Source organism: Lithobates pipiens, unplaced genomic scaffold, assembly GCF_037356315.1.
Source record: "Lithobates pipiens isolate NorthernLeopardFrog02 unplaced genomic scaffold, aLitPip1_a1.2 Scaffold_23, whole genome shotgun sequence".
NCBI lineage: Eukaryota > Metazoa > Chordata > Amphibia > Anura > Ranidae > Lithobates > Lithobates pipiens.
The window spans coordinates 243,364,962-243,385,447 of record NW_027507785.1 but is presented as its reverse complement, the minus strand read 5'-3'; the positions used below and the strand labels follow the sequence as shown (position 1 = coordinate 243,385,447).

General features: G+C 45.4%; 1 protein-coding gene across 1 annotated transcript in view; it reads right to left on the bottom strand.

The window, feature by feature from the left end:
* SELENOF (selenoprotein F) overlaps positions 1-20,486 on the bottom strand; it is a 42,578-nt gene that overhangs the window by 4,467 nt on the left and 17,625 nt on the right. Inside the window, exons 2-4 of the mRNA XM_077452963.1 lie at positions 19,411-19,578; positions 2,607-2,670; positions 1,264-1,313 (exon numbers count right to left, since the gene is read on the bottom strand). Coding sequence (XP_077309089.1) covers positions 1,264-1,313; positions 2,607-2,670; positions 19,411-19,578 — 282 coding nt within the window. The remainder of the gene's footprint in view (positions 1-1,263; positions 1,314-2,606; positions 2,671-19,410; positions 19,579-20,486) is intronic.

The following is a 20,486-nucleotide window of genomic DNA, read 5'->3' as shown; positions in this document are numbered from 1 at the left end:
AATGACACCAAATTTAAAACACACCCGAGACCTTGTAATGCCAACGAGTCACATGATACCAGGGAGGGAAAAATTATTAATTGTGCTCAAATTGGACATTTTCACTTAGGGGTGTATGCACTTTTGTTGCCAGCGGTTTAGACATTAATTGCTGTGTTTTGAGAAGACAGCTAATATACACCATTATACAAGCTGTACACTCAGAGAAAAATGTAATCAAATATATAATTTTTATTAAATACACACAGCACGATTCTGGCTAAAATTAGAATTTTGCTTAAAGTGGAAGTAAACCCATGGATTTAAACAGTTAAAAAAAAAAAAAAAGGCATGCCGGGAATGCTAACTGCACATTGGCTGTGCTCTCAGCCAAACTGGTGTCATAACGAATCACATGTGCAGCACCATAACAGTTGAAGATTAAACAGAGGCAAAGATTGCAGCTTCCTTGGCTGAAAACGATAAAGGTTTAGCTTTTAAAAGGGGTTGTAAACCCTTGAGGTTTTTCATCTTAATGCAGTCTATGCATTAAGGTGAAAAAAAACGTTTGTAGTGCAGCAGCCCCCCAGAGCCCCCGTTTACTTACCTGAACCCAATCGATCCAGCGACGGGGACAAGCAGAGCAGCTCCAGCCACTGTCTTGGGTCCTCACTTGCTGGATAGCAGAAGCAATGGCTCCCACTGCTGTCAATCAAAGCCAGTGACACAGGAGACGGGGCAGGGCTGTGTCCTGCTGTCTGTGTCAATGAACACAGCAGCAGAACTCTGGAGTGCACTTGCACAAATGCCCCCAGGGAAAGTGGGTTTCCACAGGAGGCACTGGAAGAGGAGGAGCCAGAAGCGCAGCTGGGGGGACCACAGAATAGGATAAAGCGTTGCCTGTTGAAAATGTCAAGTATTAGAGTTTGTCATTTCGCATCTGTGCTCAAATTTTAGGTCTTGACATCTTTCTTATATTTTTTACTTCACTCAAATCTTACCCTTTATATTACTGAGGAAATATGGAGATTTTATTGTATTTGTGCAAACCAAAATGTAAAAAAAAAAATAAAAAAAAATGTTTACCACGAAACATTGGATTTAATAAACTGTTGCACCAATATATGAAACAAACTTTCAGAAAAGGGGGAAAAAAACAAAAAACAAACAAAAAAAATAACACAACAACCCAAAAACGTAATGTAAAACGTGCATTTTCGCACTTTGTTGAGCAAAAACAGGAACAGTTTTAGAACAAGTAGTTTTGGAGAAATAAAGACATACCTTGATTTGCAGACCCTTGAAAAGCTTGGGCTTATCACTCCTGACAAAAGCTGGAAGTACAACCAAAACAATTAAGACGATGACAAAAACAGCACTCTTAAAAGTAAAACACCCAAGAACTCTTATTTGCTGCCTTCACTGTTGAAAGGGTTTTTATTATATTGGTTCAAAAAGTGCAACATAAATAAAATAAAAAGAAGAAAGGAGGGGAGTCTCAAGTCAAGGAGGAGGAGGGATATGGAGATTGAGAGGAGGAGAGGAGTTTGTGTTCAGAACTGAAGTAGGCAGGGCTGACCCCAAAATACATATCGCTGCCATGTGAAAAAGAGGAAGATGGGAGCACACTACATTTCTGGCACACCAACACTAATGTTCTGTACTTGCAGCATAAAGGATCAAACATGGGGAAATGTGCATTTTATTCTAGAGATGTACAAAATGCACATATATTTATAGCTATAGCTTTGGAAAATAAGCTACATCAGGGGTAAAGGGATAGTCTGATCTGCAAATGTATGCAGGATTATACCAGAAAAAAGGCATAGTGAAATATTTTCCTCCCAGCCACAAACCTTAAAAAAAAAAAAAAAAAAAAAAAATCAGATGTAATTTTCTACGCAATGCACTAATAAAAGCCAAGACAACAACGCAAATTCACTTTTTTTTTTTTTTTGTGGTCTGGATGTATCCTAAAGCTAAGCGTTTAGCTACATTAAAATGGTTATTTTGAATGCATGAAAAGGGCCTTGAACATGACTGACTGAACTGCACAACTTAAACATGATCAACTAAAGAACAAGAACAGCCGAGGCATCCCTTCTGCTTAATTTGAAAGGCAGAGAAAATAGTGCAAATGGGATTCGGCAGATGCAGCAGTCATGAGATCGCTCTGTGCCAAGGATTTCTCATAGTAGATTACACATCTCTAATATTTACAATATGGAAATTAACAAATAGAGCTCTTCAACCTGCAATGGATGGGTCTGGTAACAAAATGGGAAACAGGAGGGCAAAGAGCACTGACAATACATTGTTAAAACGCACCAGGCTTATGCGACTGGAAAATGCGGCACGCTCACCAAAAGATTTAGGAAAGCCTGGTTCCTGATAAATTCCACATCTTCATAATCCCTTTTTATGCTGCCAGGCAACAGGCAGACAAAAATGAGTTATAGATACTGCACATTGGCTTTGCTGTAAAATATTAACTTAGCTTTTGCTGCCGAGGATACTAAATTCAAATGTACCTTATCAGGCAAATATTTACTACCCAATAGAAAAAGCAGCAAGAAGCCTGGCTGGAAACAAAGTAGAGTAAGTGTATATAAAGATTTTAAGCTTACCCTGGACTTGAGGAAACCTCCCCAATTTTCATCCACAGACCTCTAGAATAGCTCCAGCATACATCTGCAAAAATGATACAAATTGCTTGTTTAACAAGAAATGGCAAATTGTAGTTGGCATCTGCAGGTAACAAAATGAAAGAAATGCATGCAACCAAATAGGCAGTATGGTGGCTGAATAGTGCTGCAAAGTTCGAGTTCTGCCACCTGCATGGAATAAGAGTCTCTCCGCGCTCTCCCCACCCCCAAATGCTACGCCTTTTTAACCAAAGAGGCATAACTTGCACCGTGTGTGTGTGTGTGTGTGTGTGTGTGTGTGTGTGTGTGTGTGTGTGTGTGTGTGTGTGTAAGTACAGGAGATTGCAAAGTTCTTTCAGGGTCAGGGATACAAAAACAAAATATCCCATGTACACCAGTATTCACAGCCTTTGCTCAATACTTTGTTGAAGCACCAAATTACAGCCTCAAGTCCTGAGTATGATGCTAAAGGCTTGGTACACCTATTTTTGGGCAGTTTCTCCCATTCTTTGCAGGGCCTCTTAAGCCCCATCAGGTTGGATGGGGTGTTTCAGATCTCTTCAGAGACATTTAATCGGGTTCAAATCTGGGCTCTGGCTGGGCCACTCAAGGGCATGTAGAGTTGTCCTGTAGCCACTCCTTTGTTATCTTGGGTGTGTGCTTAGGGTCGTTGTCCTATTGGAAGATGAACCTTCGCCCCAGTCCGAGGTCCAGAGCGCTCTGGAGCAGGTTTTAATCAAGGAGGCCTCTGTACATTGCTGCGTTCATCTTTCCCTTGATCCTGACTAGTCTCCCAGTTCCTGTCACTGAAAAACATCCCCACAGCATGATGCTGCCACCACCATACTTCACTGTAGGGATGGTATTGTATTAGCCAGGTGATTAGTGGTGCCTGGTTTCCTCCAGACATGACACTTGCCATTCAGATCAAAGAGTTCAATCTTTGTTTCAGACCAGAGAATTTTGTTTCATGGTCTGAGAGTCCTTCAGGTGCCTGTTGGCAAACTCCAGGCAGGCTGTTGTGCATTTTACTGGAGAAGTGGTTTCTGTCTGGCCACGCTACCATACAGGCCTGATTGTGGAGAGAGAAGAACCTTCTAGAAAAAACAAAAAACACTGGAGCTCTGTCAGAGCGACCATCGGGTTGTTGGTTACCTCCCCGACTAAGGCCCTTCTCTCCATATCGCTCAGGTTGATTGGGCAGCCTGCTCTAGGAAGCCTCAGCAGTTCCAAACTTCTTCCATTTACAAATGGAGGCCACTGTGCTCATTGGGACCATCAATGCTGCAGACATTTTTTTTTTTTTTTTCTGTACCATTCCCCAGATCGGTGCAGAGATACAATCCTCTGAGGTCTACAGACAATTCCTGGCTTGGTTTGCGCTCTGACATGTACTGTTGATCCTTAGACAGGTGTCTTTCCAAATTATGTCCAATCAACTGAATTTACCTCCAGGTGGACTCCAATCAAGTTGTACAAAACATCAAGGAAGATCAGTGGAAACAGGATGCACCTGAGCTCAGTCGCGTGTATTGGCAAAGGCTGTGAACACTTATGTGCAAGTGATTTTTTTTTGTTTATTTTTAATACAAATTTGCAAACATTTCAAAACAAACTTCTTGCATGTCATTATGGGGTATTGTACAATTTTGAGGAAAATAATGATGAATTTAATCCATTTTGGAATAAGGCTGTAAAATAAAATGTGGAAAATGTGAAGCACTGAATACTTTCCAGATGCACTGTAGCTCCTTTTTAAAATCATAAAATCTTACAAATGGGATATTCAGTGCTCTATGCATTTTGTAGACAGTTTACTTCCTCGGCAGATATAAATGTCATCTTAGGGTAGATTTAGACTTGTGAATAAAATCTTCCTGGCCTCTGAAGCCCAATATGCTTTTGGATCACTCTTCAGAGGCTACTAACAGGCCTCCTGTTTTAACCCTATTTTTTCTGGTAATCGCATGTCTGCGGCGCCTCCCCATTGACTTGCAAGTGTCAACTTGGCCGCAGTTGCAATGCGAAGCAACATGGCATGTAAACATCTCCCTCCACTGCCTATTGCAGCTATGGGGAGGGAGGGGTTGTTGGACCCCCCTGGATGTCAGGCAGCATAAACACCGCTCAATTTGCCCCCCCCAACCACAAGTCTAAGCAAAGCCTTAGAGATACACATCAAAAGAAAAAAAAAATTTGGACTATCATGCATTATTTTGTACACACAAAGAGGTCTGCTGAACATTTGTGGAGGACTACATGGGATCACCATAAAGGGGCGTCATGATCAAACTGAAAATACATGAAAACATTTTTATATATATTCTCATCTCTGAGAAAGTAGATCCATCTTTTAAACATTTAGAAAGCGCAACATATCCCATTATAAAAATAATGCCAGTTCTATATTGGCACTGAAGAAAGTCTCTACAAACATTTTCCTCACCAAAGCAAAGTTCTTGGAAAGACCAGGCTAGAGAAAAAGGATGGCAAAAAAGGTAGCAAACAGCATATGCAATAAATTTTGACAGATGATTTCCCATTCTGTGAAAAAGTCACTTAAAGCGGAGGTCCACCCTAAAGTGGACCTTCCGCTCATTGGAATCCTCCCCCCCTCCGGCGCCACAATTGGCAACTTTCAGGGGGGAGGGGGGTGCAGGTACCTGTACAGTACAGGTATCTGCACCCACTTCCGGCGTAGATTCTGCAGAAGGTACGCCCCTTTCCGAAAGTCCCCCACTGCCTGCTGGGAAACACTCGGATCCCAGAGACAGCGGGGACCATCCTTATTGTGCAGCGCGACTCGCGCATGCGCAGTAGGGAACCGGGAAATGAAGCCGAAAGGCTCCACTTCCCGATTCCCATACCCAAGATGGCGGCGGCAGCACCCGAGAGACGATCGAGAGATCGGCTTCGGGTGCCGACATCGTGGGCGCGCTGGGCGGGTAAGTGTCACTATTTTAAAAGTCAGCAGCTGCAGTATTTGTAGCTGCTGGCAAAAATAAAAAAATAAAAAAAACGCGGACTCCCGCTTTAACTCATACCCAGGAGGTATGTAAATTGAAGCTGAAATTTATTTTTATTTTTTTTATATAAAGCCACATCTAATTTTAGGCAAATGCATAAGCACTATGACGCATCCTGTGTGCATGGTCTGGGTTAGAAGGCCAAAACACTTAATTTCAATTTCAACAAGTTATTACTGTTTAAATGAATTTTGAGACATGGATGAGACAATGAAACTCAGAAGAATTAGACATTCTGCACATGAAGAATCCTGGTCATGGGATTTGCGAACATAATCAAGCATACTTGTGTCTTAACAAGAAAGGATGACATTCATGGAGCCAACAGCTGTGCTTTGCAGTACTAAAATGGAATGAAGTTCAAATCACTCGGAATTCAAATAGATCTGCAAAATGAAAGGTTTGCTGGCTTCAACTGGCATCACGTAATACAACGTTTGATTTGTAGTGAGCACCATCACCACGTGAAAACACGCAAAAAAAAAAATAAAAAAATAAAAATCAAGGACTCTACTTGACTTATTTCCTGGGGTGCAGCTCCAGGAGAAATAAGTTTCGTAGACTTCATAATATATACCCATGGAGGCTGGCTCTGCATAAACCAAGGTAGAAAACTACCAAACCAGACAGCCCACGCTTCTTCAGAGTAGAGTGGGCCTCAATAGCCAAACCATTAAATTTAGCGTTTACAGAGTAGGATGCAGTGGCGGCTGGTGAAGTTTTTGGATGGGGGGGCGCTAGACCCCGCCCATCATGACCGTGCCCATCATTTTGGCCCCTCCCACTTCTCATAAACCACACCCCTTATGTAATCTGAAAAAAAATTGGCGTGGGTTCCCCCTCTGAGAGCATACCAGGCCCTTAGGTCTGGTATGGATTCCAAGGGGAACCCCCTACGCCGAAAAAACGGCGTGGGGGCCCCCCCCAGATCCACACCAGACCCTTATCCGAGCACGCTACCCAGCCGGCCAGGAAAGGGGGTGGGGACGAGCGGGCGGCCCCCCCACCCCAAAGCACCTTGTCCCCATGTTGATGAGGACAAGGGCCTCTTCCCGACAACCCTGGCCGTTGGTTGTCGGGGTCTGCGGGCGGGGGGCTTATCGGAATCCGGGAGCCCCCTTTAATAAGGGGGCCCCGGATACCGGCCCCCCACCCTATGTGAATGAGTATGGGGTACAATGTACCCCTACCCATTCACCTGTGAAAAAAAGTACAAAAAAAACAACAGGGTTAAAATATTTTATTGCACAGCTCCGAGGGGATCTTCTGTCTTCGGGGGTCTTCTTGCCGGACTCCTCCGCTATCTTCTTGTAGCTCTTTTGCTAGCGGAGGAGCCCAGCTTTCTTCCTCGCCGCCGGCCTCTTCTTCCGACTTCGGGGGTCTTGTCCCCCTCTTCGGTTCTTCTGCCGGGCCACCGCACCTTCTTATAGCTCTTTTACAGGCGGTGGCCCGGTCTTCTGTCGCCCGTTCTTCTTCTTCTCCAGGAGATGTTGACTCGACGATCTCTCCGGCCGGAATGCCAGGGACGTGCTGCGCTGCCACTTATATAGGGACAATGGGGCGGTGTCACATGGGTTGATGTCACATGGCGACAGTCCCAGCATCCTCCGGGACTGTGACATCGTAAGGGGGCGGGGGTCACCATGTGACATCAACCTATTGTCCCTATATAAGTGGCAGCGCGTCCGTGGCATTCCGGCCGGAGAGATCGTCGAGAGGAGGGAAGGAGAAGGAGAAGGAGAAGGAGAAGGAGAAGGAGAAGGAGAAGGAGGAGGAGAAGAGGCGGCGACAGAAGACCGGGCCACCGCCTGTAAAAGAGCTATAAGAAGGCGCGGTGGCCCGGCAGGAAAACCGAAGAGGGGGGACAAGACCCCTGAAGTCGGAAGAAGAGGCCGGCGGCGAGGAAGAAAGCCGGGCTCCTCCGCTAGCAAAAGAGCTACAAGAAGATAGCGGAGGAGTCCGGCGAGAAGACCCCCGAAGACGGAAGACCCCCGGAGCTGTGCAATAAAATATTTTAACCCTGTGTTGTGTTTTTTTTGTACTTTTTTTTCACAGGTGAATGGGTAGGGGTACATTGTACCCCATACTCATTCACATAGGGTGGGGGGGCGGTATCCGGGGCCCCCTTATTAAAGGGGGCTCCCGGATTCCGATAAGCCCCCCGCCCGCAGACCCCCGACAACCAACGGCCAGGGTTGTCGGGAAGAGGCCCTTGTCCTCATCAACATGGGGACAAGGTGCTTTGGGGTGGGGGGGCCGCCCGCCCCCCTCCCCCAAGGCACCCCCCCATGTTGAGGGCACGCGGCCTGGTACGGCTCAGGAGGGGGGGGGCGCCCGCTCTTCCCCACCCCCTTTCCTGGCCGGCCGGGTAGCTTGCTCAGATAAGGGTCTGGTGTGGATCTGGGGGGGACCCCCACGCCGTTTTTTCGGCGTAGGGGGTTCCCCTTGGAATCCATACCAGACCTAAGGGCCTGGTATGCTCTCGGAGGGGGAACCCACGTCAAATTTTTTTTCAGAAATTTGGCGTGGAGTTCCCCCTTCAGAGCTCATTCTCTGATTGGCCACGGCAAAAGTCGCCTGGCCTGGGGAAACCTTTCTGGCTGTGAAAGCTTTTTTTCCATTCAGCTAAATGCATGAACATTCTCAACAAAGTAGAAACTAGAAAGCCTTTATGCGGTGACTCACCTCCTGCCTGACTGTCTTGCAGCTCCGCTCAGGCTGAGGAACGGAGCTGCCGACGTCACTTCCGGCTTTCGGCTGCTTCACGAAACCCGGAAGTGACCTGCCTGTCTAAGATTGACAATGCTCCCGCCCGTAGAATCACAGTGATTTTACGGGCGGAAGCTAGTCGGCGTTCTGCAGTGCACCACAAGGCGGGTTTTTAACCCGCAAATGAAGCGCCATGGATGCAATCTTGTGATTGCATCGACGTGGCGCTTCTCGTAGTGCACTGTGACCGGCGCCACAGTACACTATGTTAAATGACTTTTTTTTTTTTTTTTAAATGTCTTAAAAGGGCCCGTTTTTTTATTTTTTAACTTTTTTCTAAACTTTTTTTTTTTTTTACTTTGATTTTTTACACCTAGGGAGAGGGGGGGGCGGCGCCCAGGCGCCCCCTATGGGCGGGCCGCCACTGGTAGGATGGAATACCAAAATATATGGGTTTCATTCCTTCTGACAGATCCCCAAGAACTCATAAGGAGGCTACAGTATCTTGTAAGCTTCCTCCCTCAAGACGTCTTTTGTTCCTGGGGTTAACCTTTGAACCTTACATTTGAGGCCGTTGTGACTGCCTGGAGGCTGATGCCTTTGGCACAGAAGAAGGAACTTTGAAATAAAAACAAAAAACAAAACAAAAAAACAAACAACCCACAATTAGTCCTTCATTTAAAAAAGCAAAAGGGGTATCTTTCTTGCAAGAAATTCTTTGGCTATATCCAATATATCCCCAGATAGTGGTCTTACCACAAAAGGGAAGACTAGCCAGGAGCTTTTTGCATGACGCTTAATGAAGGCGCAATCTGCCATAGCAACTATTGCAAACATAAAGCTGCCTCCTGGACCTGCGGAGCAGGATACATTAAACACCTGTTAAAATTGGTTTCTCAATGATTAACCAATTACTGTCAGCACAGGCTGAGGCACTCAACCTGCCAGAGGAAAAAAAAAAGTAGTGTGTGTTTATTTTAAAAATAGGAATTCCAACCTTTATCCATTGGATCCCTAAGTATTTGAGTATTGTGTGCCGGACAAGTCAAACTTACTCACAAAGGATATAGTAGCGTTAGTTGCTGGTATAGCCCGCTTAGTGAACTATTCCCAATGATTGGACAGGAAAACGCATGCACAGCTTGAGGAGGCTTTAGCGAACCCAAACACTCAGTTAAGGGTAAATGTGGAGCGGATCATTCAGCAAGAATTTGTACCATCATACAGATTGTGAAAGGTGACACTACCGTAATTGACACCTCAGTCATCAGCCTCCCCACGGTCCCCTGAGGGAATTGTAGTAAAGAGAACAGGGGCTGCAGTGTTGAAAACAGTAGCAAAACATTTCATGGCCCCGATGCTCACTCTGACCAGCCAGCCCCTCTCAGGGGAGGGTGCCATTTGTAGAGTAGGCTTTCCAGAGCTTGAGGGAGACCCTTTTAGCTCATTTTTTTTTTAGGGGTGTTTCAAACCCCCTTCTGAATATAGCCTGAAGCACAAAGAGGTACTACCAGAAGAAATCGCATCTATTGCTTGAGCAATAGTCAGCCACCGCCATGAACGCTCAGCCTGATGCAATAGTAAATGTGCTCAAAAAGAGTGCTTGTGTCATCAACCTCTTGCATGCTCCTCTACGCTCCTGTCCCTCCACAGCTTGCAGCAATAACACTAGTGCTTGCTTTAAAAAATAAAAAATAAAGACAGTTTATATTCTGAAGGCACATGTCCTACCACTTCCTCCAAATCCTCTTTGGAATGAGGGGGAACATCCCTCTTGGGTAGGAAGATTCACCCCCGCCGAGATCAGTTGTAGACTCAGGAGGATGCAGGAGGTAGATAGCTGACTCAGGGAAAGATATGCAAGAGAAGAGCAAAGATTATATGGCAGAATCCAGCTCTTAACTGATGCGATTCAATTGCCACATGCAGAAGAAGCTTCCTCCCTAACTAGGGAGTCAATACACATTTGACACAAGGTCTTCTTCCATCCCTCAGGTAACTTTGTCTTACATGAAGGACACTTTTTAACCAGCTGGTCAGAGCCCTTAGCCTGCCAAAAAAAAAAAAAAAAAAAAATAAAAAAACACATTCCCATGAATGAACCTGACCTAACAGAATCACCACAGGTCCACAGGAATCATACACAGAACCAACTCTATGTGCCCAGACAAGCCCCAGTCACCAGGGGGAAGTAAACAGGCACTACAGTATGCGGGGCAGACCGCCCATACACCCCTTACCTGGGCCTTGCTGGTGCCTGCCCCACTCGCTGCTGCCACCACCGAACCTATTGTGATGGTGCCGTTCTGTATGTAGCTTGAAGAGCCGGAACCAGAATCCATTAACGGCGTTCCAGAACCAGCATATAGGCACCAACTTCGCTCCTCCCTCCTCGCCATTTACGGTGGTGATGCCGCGCACCCGCTTTCGGGTGCCGCCCCTTGCTGGATACCTTACTTCCTGCTGGCAGAGTTCTACTCTGCCACCAAAGACACGGAAGTGGCATGTAAAGGCGACAAACGGGCGGAAAACAAACCCGTGATTGGTTCTGCCACCACCTATGAGCAGCGTCAATGAGCAGTACAAGTTCACCCAAGCTGAAGAGGGAGAAGGAGCCCACTTACCAGCCATCTCTGGCTGTAAATACCTGTAAACAGCTTCTACCACCCATGTAGCCTAGCTGAATTACTCTCAATGTATACCATTTCCATGTCTTGGCTTATTTCCTCGTGGAAGTGCTGAGCAAACTGAATTTGGGAGATTCACTCCTGTAAGTTATCATGGGGTGGGGGGGAATAAAAATTTGAAGCTTTATCACCAATCTGTTTCCACGACAGGCCAAAATATCCTAAATCGAATTGTCACAGGGACAGATAGTGAGGTGAAATCTTCTGACTGGGGCAGACAGCAAAACAAAATGTTAAAAGGGGTATTAACCCTTCCATATGCTACCTAAGAAAAAAAAAAAAAAAAAAGTGTGTTTCTGTTCCAATTTACATACAAATTCAACTTAACCACTTCAGCCCCGGACCAATTTTCAGCCTAAGGACCAGAGGTCTTTTTACAATTTGGCACTGCACTGCTTTAACTGGTAATTGCGCGGTCATGCAATGTTGTACCCAAACGAAATTTGCGTCCTTTTCTTCCCACAAATAGAGCTTTCTTTTGATGGTATTTGATTGCCTCTGCGATTTTTAATTTTTTGCGATATAAATGGAAAAAGACCGAAAATTGAGAAAAAAAAAAAAAAAAAAAAGTTTACAAAAAGTTGTCACTAAATGATATATTGCTCACACATGCCATAGTTATATGTGGGTACGGGGATACCACATATGTGGGACTTTTTGGGAGTCTAGCCGCGTACGGCACCCCGAAAACCAATCACTGCCTTCAGGATTTCTAAGGGTGCAAATTTTTGATTTCACTCCTCACTACCTATCAGTTTCGAAGGCCATAAAATGTCAAAATAACACAAAACCCCCCCAAATGACACCATTTTGGAAAGTAGACACCCCAAGGAAATTGCTGAGGGGCATGTTGAGCCCATTGAATATTTTATATTTTGCCACAAGTTGCAGGAATATTACAATTTAATTTTTTTTTTTTTGCACAAAGTTGTCACTAAATGATATATTGCTCACACATGCTATGGGCATAAGTCAAATTACACCCCAAAATAAATTCTGCTGCTTCTCCCGAGTACGGGGATACCGCATGTGGGGGACTTTTTGGGAGCCTAGCCACGTACGGGACCCCGAAAACCAAGCACTGCCTTCCGGATTTAAATATAAAACGCTACCAAAAAAAAATGTTAGCGATCGCAGGGATCAGGCCTGACTCTGCGATCACTGCAGTTATGTGTTTTGTAAGTGACAGATCGATCGCTACTGCACTTTGGTGGGCTGGGCGGAGGGGCAAAACGCATGTGCTAGCAGGTATCTGGGCTGATCCTGCTAACAATGCGTTTTTTTGGAACCCTAAACTGCTGGGGACGCTAGTATAGATCTGATCAGATCAGATATTGATCTGTTCAGACTCTACCACTAGGGGAGGTTATGCTTTGCGCGTGGGTGTTAGCGGTACTGGCACTAACCTAGCGCTACCTGGAGCGACACAGACCCTGACCCTAAAACCTAACTGATATCACCCGCCGGGTGATCAGGGGGTTAAACCTTTATTGGGTAATAAATGGTGGGTGCCCTGATGCTATAAAAAGCAAACTAACCAGAGTCACCCGTAACACTTATACGGTGATCACTGGTGAAAGGGTTAACTAGGGGCAATCAGGGGGTTCACATTTTTATTAGGTAGTATATGGGGGTCCCTGGCGCCATATAAAAACCTGACGGGGAACCTAAATAACTAACTGGCTAACCAGCATCACTTATACTGTGATCGCTGGTGAAAGGGTCAACTAGGGGCAATTAGGGGGTTAAAACCATTATTGGGTAGTATATGGGGGTACCTAGCGCTATAAAAATCTGTCGGTGAACCTAAAAAAATAACTAGCTACTTAGCGGCACCAGTGACACTAATGCAGTGATCAGAAAAACGATCGCTTAGTGATACTGGCAAAAGGGGGTGAAAGGGTTAACTAGGGGCAATCAGGGGGTTAAAACCATTATTGGGTAGTATATCGGGGTACCTAGCGCTATAAAAAAAAACCTGGGGGTGAACCTAAAAAAATAACTAGCTACCTAGCGACACTAATGCAGCGATCAGAAAAATGATCGCTTAGTGACACTGGCAAAAGGGGGTGAAAAGGGTTGAAAGGGGTTAACTCTAGGGGCAATCAGGGGGTTAAACCTTTATTGGGGGGTGGTAGGGGGCTACCCTGGACCTAACACTAACTGCCCTGACAGTTTTTACTGTCACAACTGACACTGAATGCAGTGATCAGTAAATAGATCGGGGGGGGTTGTGTGCCTGTGTGTGCCTACGTGTTAGTGTAGTGTTGGTGCACACTTACTTTCACTTCTCCTCGTAGTCCGGTCAAAAAGACCGCCCCGAGGAGAATGACATCACTTCCTCCCTGCCTGTGTTTACTATACACAGTGGGAGGAAACTTCTCATTTGTCAGGAGCGATCGAGAGGGGGTGGCCAGAAACCAACAGCCATCCCTTCATCTCGGATCGCTCCTGAAGCGAAAGGGACCACCGCATCCAGCGGGAAGGGGTCCGATCGGACCCCCCACCCGCTGGAAGGCAAGCACATACATGCCATTGTGATGGCGTACATTGGCATGTGGCGGTCCTTAAGTGGTTAACCACTTAAACCCGGGACCATTTTGCTGGCCAAAGATTAGAGCACTTTGAGATTCGGCACTGCGTCGATTTAACTCACAATTGCACGGTCGTGCGACATGGCTCCTTAAATTTTTTTATACATACATACATACATACATACATACATACATACATACATACACACACACACGTATGTTCTGGGGAGTGACTAACTGTGGGGGGGGGGGGGGGCGTGGCTACATGTGATATGTCACTGATCTCTGCTCCTGTTCACAGGGAGCAGAGATCAGTGACACTGTCACTAGGCAGAATGGGGAGATGTTGGTTTAAATTAGCATCTCCCCGTGCTTCCTCTCCGTGAGGCGATCGCTGGTATTCCCGAGTCCGCGTGACCCGACTCACGGAGGTCCCGTGCACGAGATGGCACGACGGCAAATTTGAAGAGATGTACAGGTATCTTGTTAGTTACCCAGGGGCTGCCTGTATTGGCATGAAGACACCAAACACATCAATAACAAAGAACAGCAGAACCTAGATGTCAGATTCAAATATGACAGGTTCCACTTGCATATTCACTAAGGGGTAAGGTTCTAACTATTGGGACCCAACCTGGAACACCATTTCTAAATTTCATGGGATTTGAAGTTGTGGCTACATTTAGGAAGATCATTCCCCAATTTGTCAAATCTACATTATTGTAAATTTGGATCATGAAAATGAATATGTCATATCAATCTTAACATGACATTTGTTTATTATGTATTCAACTTTCTGTTAGCCCTATAGGTTGTTTTTGTTTGCTTGTTTGTTTTAATATGTTGGGGGGGGGGGAAACACCACACTTAATTTTCAAGGGGTGTTTTTACTTTTCATATAACATTTTTCATATAAACAGTGGATACCCGTTTTTGATAGGTAACCCTGTCCCCACCTCCGCCGGACCTTCTTCCCCTGCTGCTGGGACAGTAAGAGTGCAGTAGGGACCCTACAAGGCTTTAGTGATGGGCTCCCTTACAGGCAATGGCAGCACCTGGAGGGGAGAAAAGAAAAAAAAATTCCAGGACAGGCAAGTGTTCTAATATTAAAAATCAGCAGCATTACAGTAGGTGTAGCTGCTGATTAAATTTTTGGAGGGGGAAGCTGAAACACCTCTTCAATACTGACGGATCTACCCACTTTAACCACTTAAGGACCGCTGCATGGCAATGTACGTTGGCACAATGGCACCGACCGGCACAAGCACATACATATACATGTACGTGCTTGCCTTCCAGCGAGTGGGGGGGGGGGGGGGGGGTCGGATCGGACCCTCTCCCGCTGGCTGCGGCAGTCCGTTTAGCTTCAGGAGCAATCCGGGATGAGGGGATGGCCGTTGATTTCTGGCCATCCCCTCTCGATCGCTCTTGGCGAATGAGAAGCTTCCCCCGCCTGTGTAGTGTAAACACAGGCAGGGAGGAAGTGATGTCATTCTCCTCGGGCGGTCTTCTTGACCGGACTGCGAGGAGAACAGAGAAAGTAAGTGCACCAACACTACACTGACATGTAGGTACACATAGGCAGGTTTTTATAGCGTTAGGTACCCCAATATACTACCCAATAAAGGTTTTAACCCCCCCCCCCCCGATTGCCCCTAGTTAACCCTTTCACCAGTGATCACTGTATAAGTGTTACAGGTGACTCTGGTTAGTTTGCTTTTTATAGCATCAGGGCACCCACCATTTATTACCCAATAAAGGTTTAACCCCCTGATCACCCGGCGGGTGATATCAATTAGGTTTTAGGGTCAGGGTCTGCGTCGCCCCAGGTAGCGCTAGGTTAGTGCCAGTACCGCTAACACCTACGTGCAAAGCATACACCTTTTGTAGTGGTACAATATCTGATCTATACCAGCATGCCCAGCAGTTTAGGGTTCCAAAAAAAATAAAATAAAAATACTCATTGCTAGCGGGATCAGCCCAGATACCTGCTAGCACCTGCGTTTTGCCCCTCCGCCCAGCCCACCCAAGTGCAGTATCAATCGATCACTGTCACTTACAAAACACTAAACACATAACTGCAGCGTTTGCAGAGTCAGGCCTGATCCCTGCGATCGCTAAAATTTTTTTGGTAGCGTTTTACATTTAAATCCTTTTAAATTTAGCAGAATTTATTTTGGGGTGTAATTTCACTTATGTCCATAGCATGCGTGAGCAATATATCATTTAGTGACAACTTTGTGCAAAAAAATAAAAAATAAAAAATTTATTTTCCTGCAACTTGTGTCAAAATATAAAATATTTCATGGACTCAACATGCCTCTCAGTAAATAGCTTGGGGTGTCTACTTTCCAAAATGGGGTCATTTGGGGGGAGGGGGGGGGGTTGTGCTATTTTGGCATTTTATGGCCTTCGAAACTGCGATAGGTAGTGAGGAGTGAAATCAAAAATTTGCACCCTTAGAAATCCTGAAGGCAGTGATTGGTTTTCGGGGTCCTGTACGCGGCTAGACTCCCAAAAAGTCCCACATGTGGTATCCCCATACTCAGGAGAAGCAGCAGAATATATTTTGGGGTACAATTCCACATACAACTATGGCATGTGTGAGCAATATATCATTTAGTGACAACTTTTTGTAAACTTTTTTTTTTTTGTGTGTGTCATTCAAATTACTTGGGACAAAAAAAAAATATAATACAATATAAAATATATAATATTTTCAATGGGCTCAACATACCCCTCAGCAATTTCCTTGGGATGTCTACTTTCCAAAATGGGATCATGGGGGGGGGGGGGGGGGGTGGGGGGGTATGTACTGCCCTGCCATTTTAGCACCTCAAGAAATGAGATAGGCAGTCAAATTAAAAGCTGTGTAAGTTCCAGAAAATGTACTCTAGTTTGTAGACGCTATAACTTTTGCGCAAACCAATATACGCTTATTGACTTTTTTTTTACTAAAGACATGTGGCTGAATACATTTTGGCCTAAATATATGACTAATATTTAGTTCATTTGATTTTTCTTATAAACAAAAAGTAGAATATTTTTTTTTTTTTCAGTCTTTTTACTTTTACATCGTAAAAAATAAATAAATATCGCAGAGGCAATCAAATACCATCAAAAGAAAGCTTTATTTGGGGAAAGAAAAGGACGCAAATTTTGTTTGGGTATAACATTGCATGACCGCGCAATTACCAGTTAAAGCAGTGCAGTGCGAAATTGTAAAAAGACCTCTGGTCCTTAGGCTGACAATTGGTCTGGGGCTGAAGTGGTTAAAAAAAGTGTTAGCTGAAGTTTGGCTTTAGTTTTGCCCTGAGGACAACCTTTTCTTTATTTTATTTTTTTTAACAAACAAGACATCAACATAAGGAAACTCTCCAACAGCAACACAGATTTTTTTTTTTTATTTATTTTTTTTTTCAATTAAGGGAAGTTGGAAGAAGGCTAACAACAGTTATAACCCTTCCTCTGAAAAAAAAAAAAAAAAAAAGGTTTTTGGCTACAGATAAACTTAACCCGATTGCTACCACAATGACATACGGCATACATTATGGCAACTAAAGGGTCAAATGCCACTCATGGCTGTAGTAGCACTCATGAGCTTGATATATACCTAGAAAAGCTACAATTTCTGGGGAAATTGTGTGTAGTGTTCTTTGCCTCCACCTACTGCAGTGGGCAGAGTAACTGGGTGGAGTGGCTTGAATAACTTGTGTGGTTGGGGTGGTTCTAGTAACTGAAAAGTGTTAAAAAGCTTAATATATTAAAAAAGTATAAATAGTAGTAAAAAAAATAAAAATAAAAAATCATTAGCTGAAAGAGCTGAACATTTTTTTCAAAAATTATATATTTTTAGTTTTCAAAAATGATTTTTTTTTAAGATTTTTTTCCCCCCAAAAATAAAAATTTTTCATTTTCATAAATTCTCTTTTTTCCCCAACAGGATTTATTTTTTTCACTTTATTTTTCATGGGGTGGTCATAATTTTTCGGCTCATCATGGGGGCGGGGGGTGTCAATGTTTTGGCTGATCATGGGGGCGGGGGGTGTCAATGTTTTGGCTGATCATGGGGGCGGGGGGTGTCAATGTTTTGGCTGATCATGGGGGCGGGGGGTGTCAATGTTTTGGCTGATCATGGGGGCGGGGGGTGTCAATGTTTTGGCTGATCATGGGGGCGGGGGGTGTCAATGTTTTGGCTGATCATGGGGGCGGGGGGTGTCAATGTTTTGGCTGATCATGGGGGCGGGGGGTGTCAATGTTTTGGCTGATCATGGGGGCGGGGGGTGTCAATGTTTTGGCTGATCATGGGGGCGGGGGGTGTCAATGTTTTGGCTGATCATGGGGGCGGGGGGTGTCAATGTTTTGGCTGATCATGGGGGCGGGGGGTGTCAATGTTTTGGCTGATCATGGGGGCGGGGGGTGTCAATGTTTTGGCTGATCATGGGGGCGGGGGGTGTCAATGTTTTGGCTGATCATGGGGGCGGGGGGTGTCGGTCAAGGTTTTGGTTGATCATGGGGGTGGGGGGGGGGGGGTCAAGGTTTTGGTTGATCATGGGGGTGGGGGGTCAAGGTTTTGGTTGGTTGATCATGGGGGTGGGGGGGGGGTCAAGGTTTTGGTTGGTTGATCATGGGGGTGGGGGGGGGGGTCAAGGTTTTGGTTGATCATGGGGGTGGGGGGGGGGGTCAAGGTTTTGGTTGATCATGGGGGTGGGGGGGGGGGGGGGGGTCAAGGTTTTGGTTGATCATGGGGGTGGGGGGGGGTCAAGGTTTTGGTTGATCATGGGGGTGGGGGGGGTCAAGGTTTTGGTTGATCATGGGGGTGGGGGGGGTCAAGGTTTTGGTTGATCATGGGGGTGGGGGGGGGGGGGGGGTCAAGGTTTTGGTTGATCATGGGGGCGGGGGGGTCAATGTTTTGGTTGATCATGGGGGCGGGGGGGGTCAATGTTTTGGTTGATCATGGGGGCGGGGGGGTCAATGTTTTGGTTGATCATGGGGGCGGGGGGGTCAATGTTTTGGTTGATCATGGGGGCGGGGGGGTCAATGTTTTGGCTGATCATGGGGGGGGGGGGGGGGGGGGGTCAATGTTTTGGTTGATCATGGGGGCGGGTGCGGGGTCAATGTTTTGGCTGATCATGGGGGCGGGGTCAATGTTTTGGCTGATCATGGGGGCGGGGTCAATGTTTTGGCTGATCATGGGGGCGGGGTCAATGTTTTGGCTGATCATGGGGGCGGGGTCAATGTTTTGGCTGATCATGGGGGCGGGGTCAATGTTTTGGCTGATCATGGGGGCGGGGTCAATGTTTTGGCTGATCATGGGGGCGGGGGTGGGTCAATGTTTTGGCTGATCATGAGATTGTCAAGCTTGTCACCTCCCACTGTAGTTTTGAACATGTCGCCATTTATTCCTATGGGACAAATTTTGCCCCAAAACCGATGATATTTCGTGAAACATTTGGCGAAACGTTCCACAAAGTAATGAGCCACCAATCGGGAACAATCTGCACGTTTTGTTATATTACTGTCTATTTAATGTAAAAGCTGTGGAAGGAGTTAGGGTGGTAAATTTGGCTATAAGAAGAATATATATGGAAGATAACAGTAAGTGGTCTTGCTATGCAAGACCACTTAATAAATAATCAGGCTCTCCATGGTTAGTTCCAAGCAATCACTTTTAAAGCCCAAGATGTGTGTGTAAATGACAAATGCGCAACACATTAGGTATCGCCATGCATGCCAAAGCAAGGGGAACAATTCTACATGAGGCTGGCTGTAAAAAGTTTCTAAGGTGTCATGATCATGGGAATACACATTTATGCTTTTTGAAATATACCTTTCTTGATTCAAAGCGTGCCTCTTCCTGGCAACACTGTTTGCAAGGTGTTTCAATCCCATTCAGTTGAAACTGCCCCAGCAGGTCACAGGAGGTACACAATAAGTTACTGGAAAACCCAAGGTCCCTGCATGCTTCTGAAGATAGCTCCACGCCATATGTCGATATCTGAAAAAACAAAAACAAAAAACCCTGTTAGACACTTACAGGTAATGGTATTTCTATGAATCTTTCAGGACAGCTACTTGAGAGATGAATGGCTCCGCCATCTACAGGAAACACATCAGATACAATTTTTCCTCTGACTCTTAGTTGTTTGAATGGAAAGTAAACCTCCACCAAAAGAGCACTTGGCAGAGGAATAACAAACTCACTAAAACAGCACCACATAGTGGCTGTCCTGGAAGATTCATGGAAATACTGTTACTGGTAAGTCATCTTCCAGGACAGCTACGAGAGGATAAAGCAAGATTCTATACTTTAGGGAGGGACGACAGCCTGAAGTACTTTCCTACCAAAGGAGAGGTCCTGGCTGGAAAGCATCTGGACTCGAATGCTTGATACACACACACACACACAAAAGAGAGGAGGACCAGACCTGACAGAAGCTTTAGAAATTTCTTCCCATGATGTGGCCATGGATCTCGTTGAATGAGCTCCAATTCTGGAAGGAGGGGTGTGACACCAAGATTCACAAATAGCTTCCCTAATCCATCTGGAAATGGAACTTCTAGATGCTTTGGTCCCCTTCTTGGGGCCACTGAAAGGTCATTAGACCCTTCTAGATAAAGCAGAAGGCATCTTTTCACATCCAAAAAACAAAATCTTTTCTCCTCCACATTCTTGGGGAGGAACAAAAACTAGGAAGAACTACCTCTTGAGACCTGGGAAAGTACAAAGGGTCAGGCCTAAATCACTACCCTGTCCTCTAAAATCCTCAGGAAAGGGTCCTTACAGGAAAGACTAGGTCAGAAATCCTCCCTGACATAGCCAAAAGAAAAAGGAAATCTTTAAAGGAAAATCTATTTCAGAGACCCCTCATGCAAAGGCTCAAAAGGAGCCCTAGTCGGAGCATT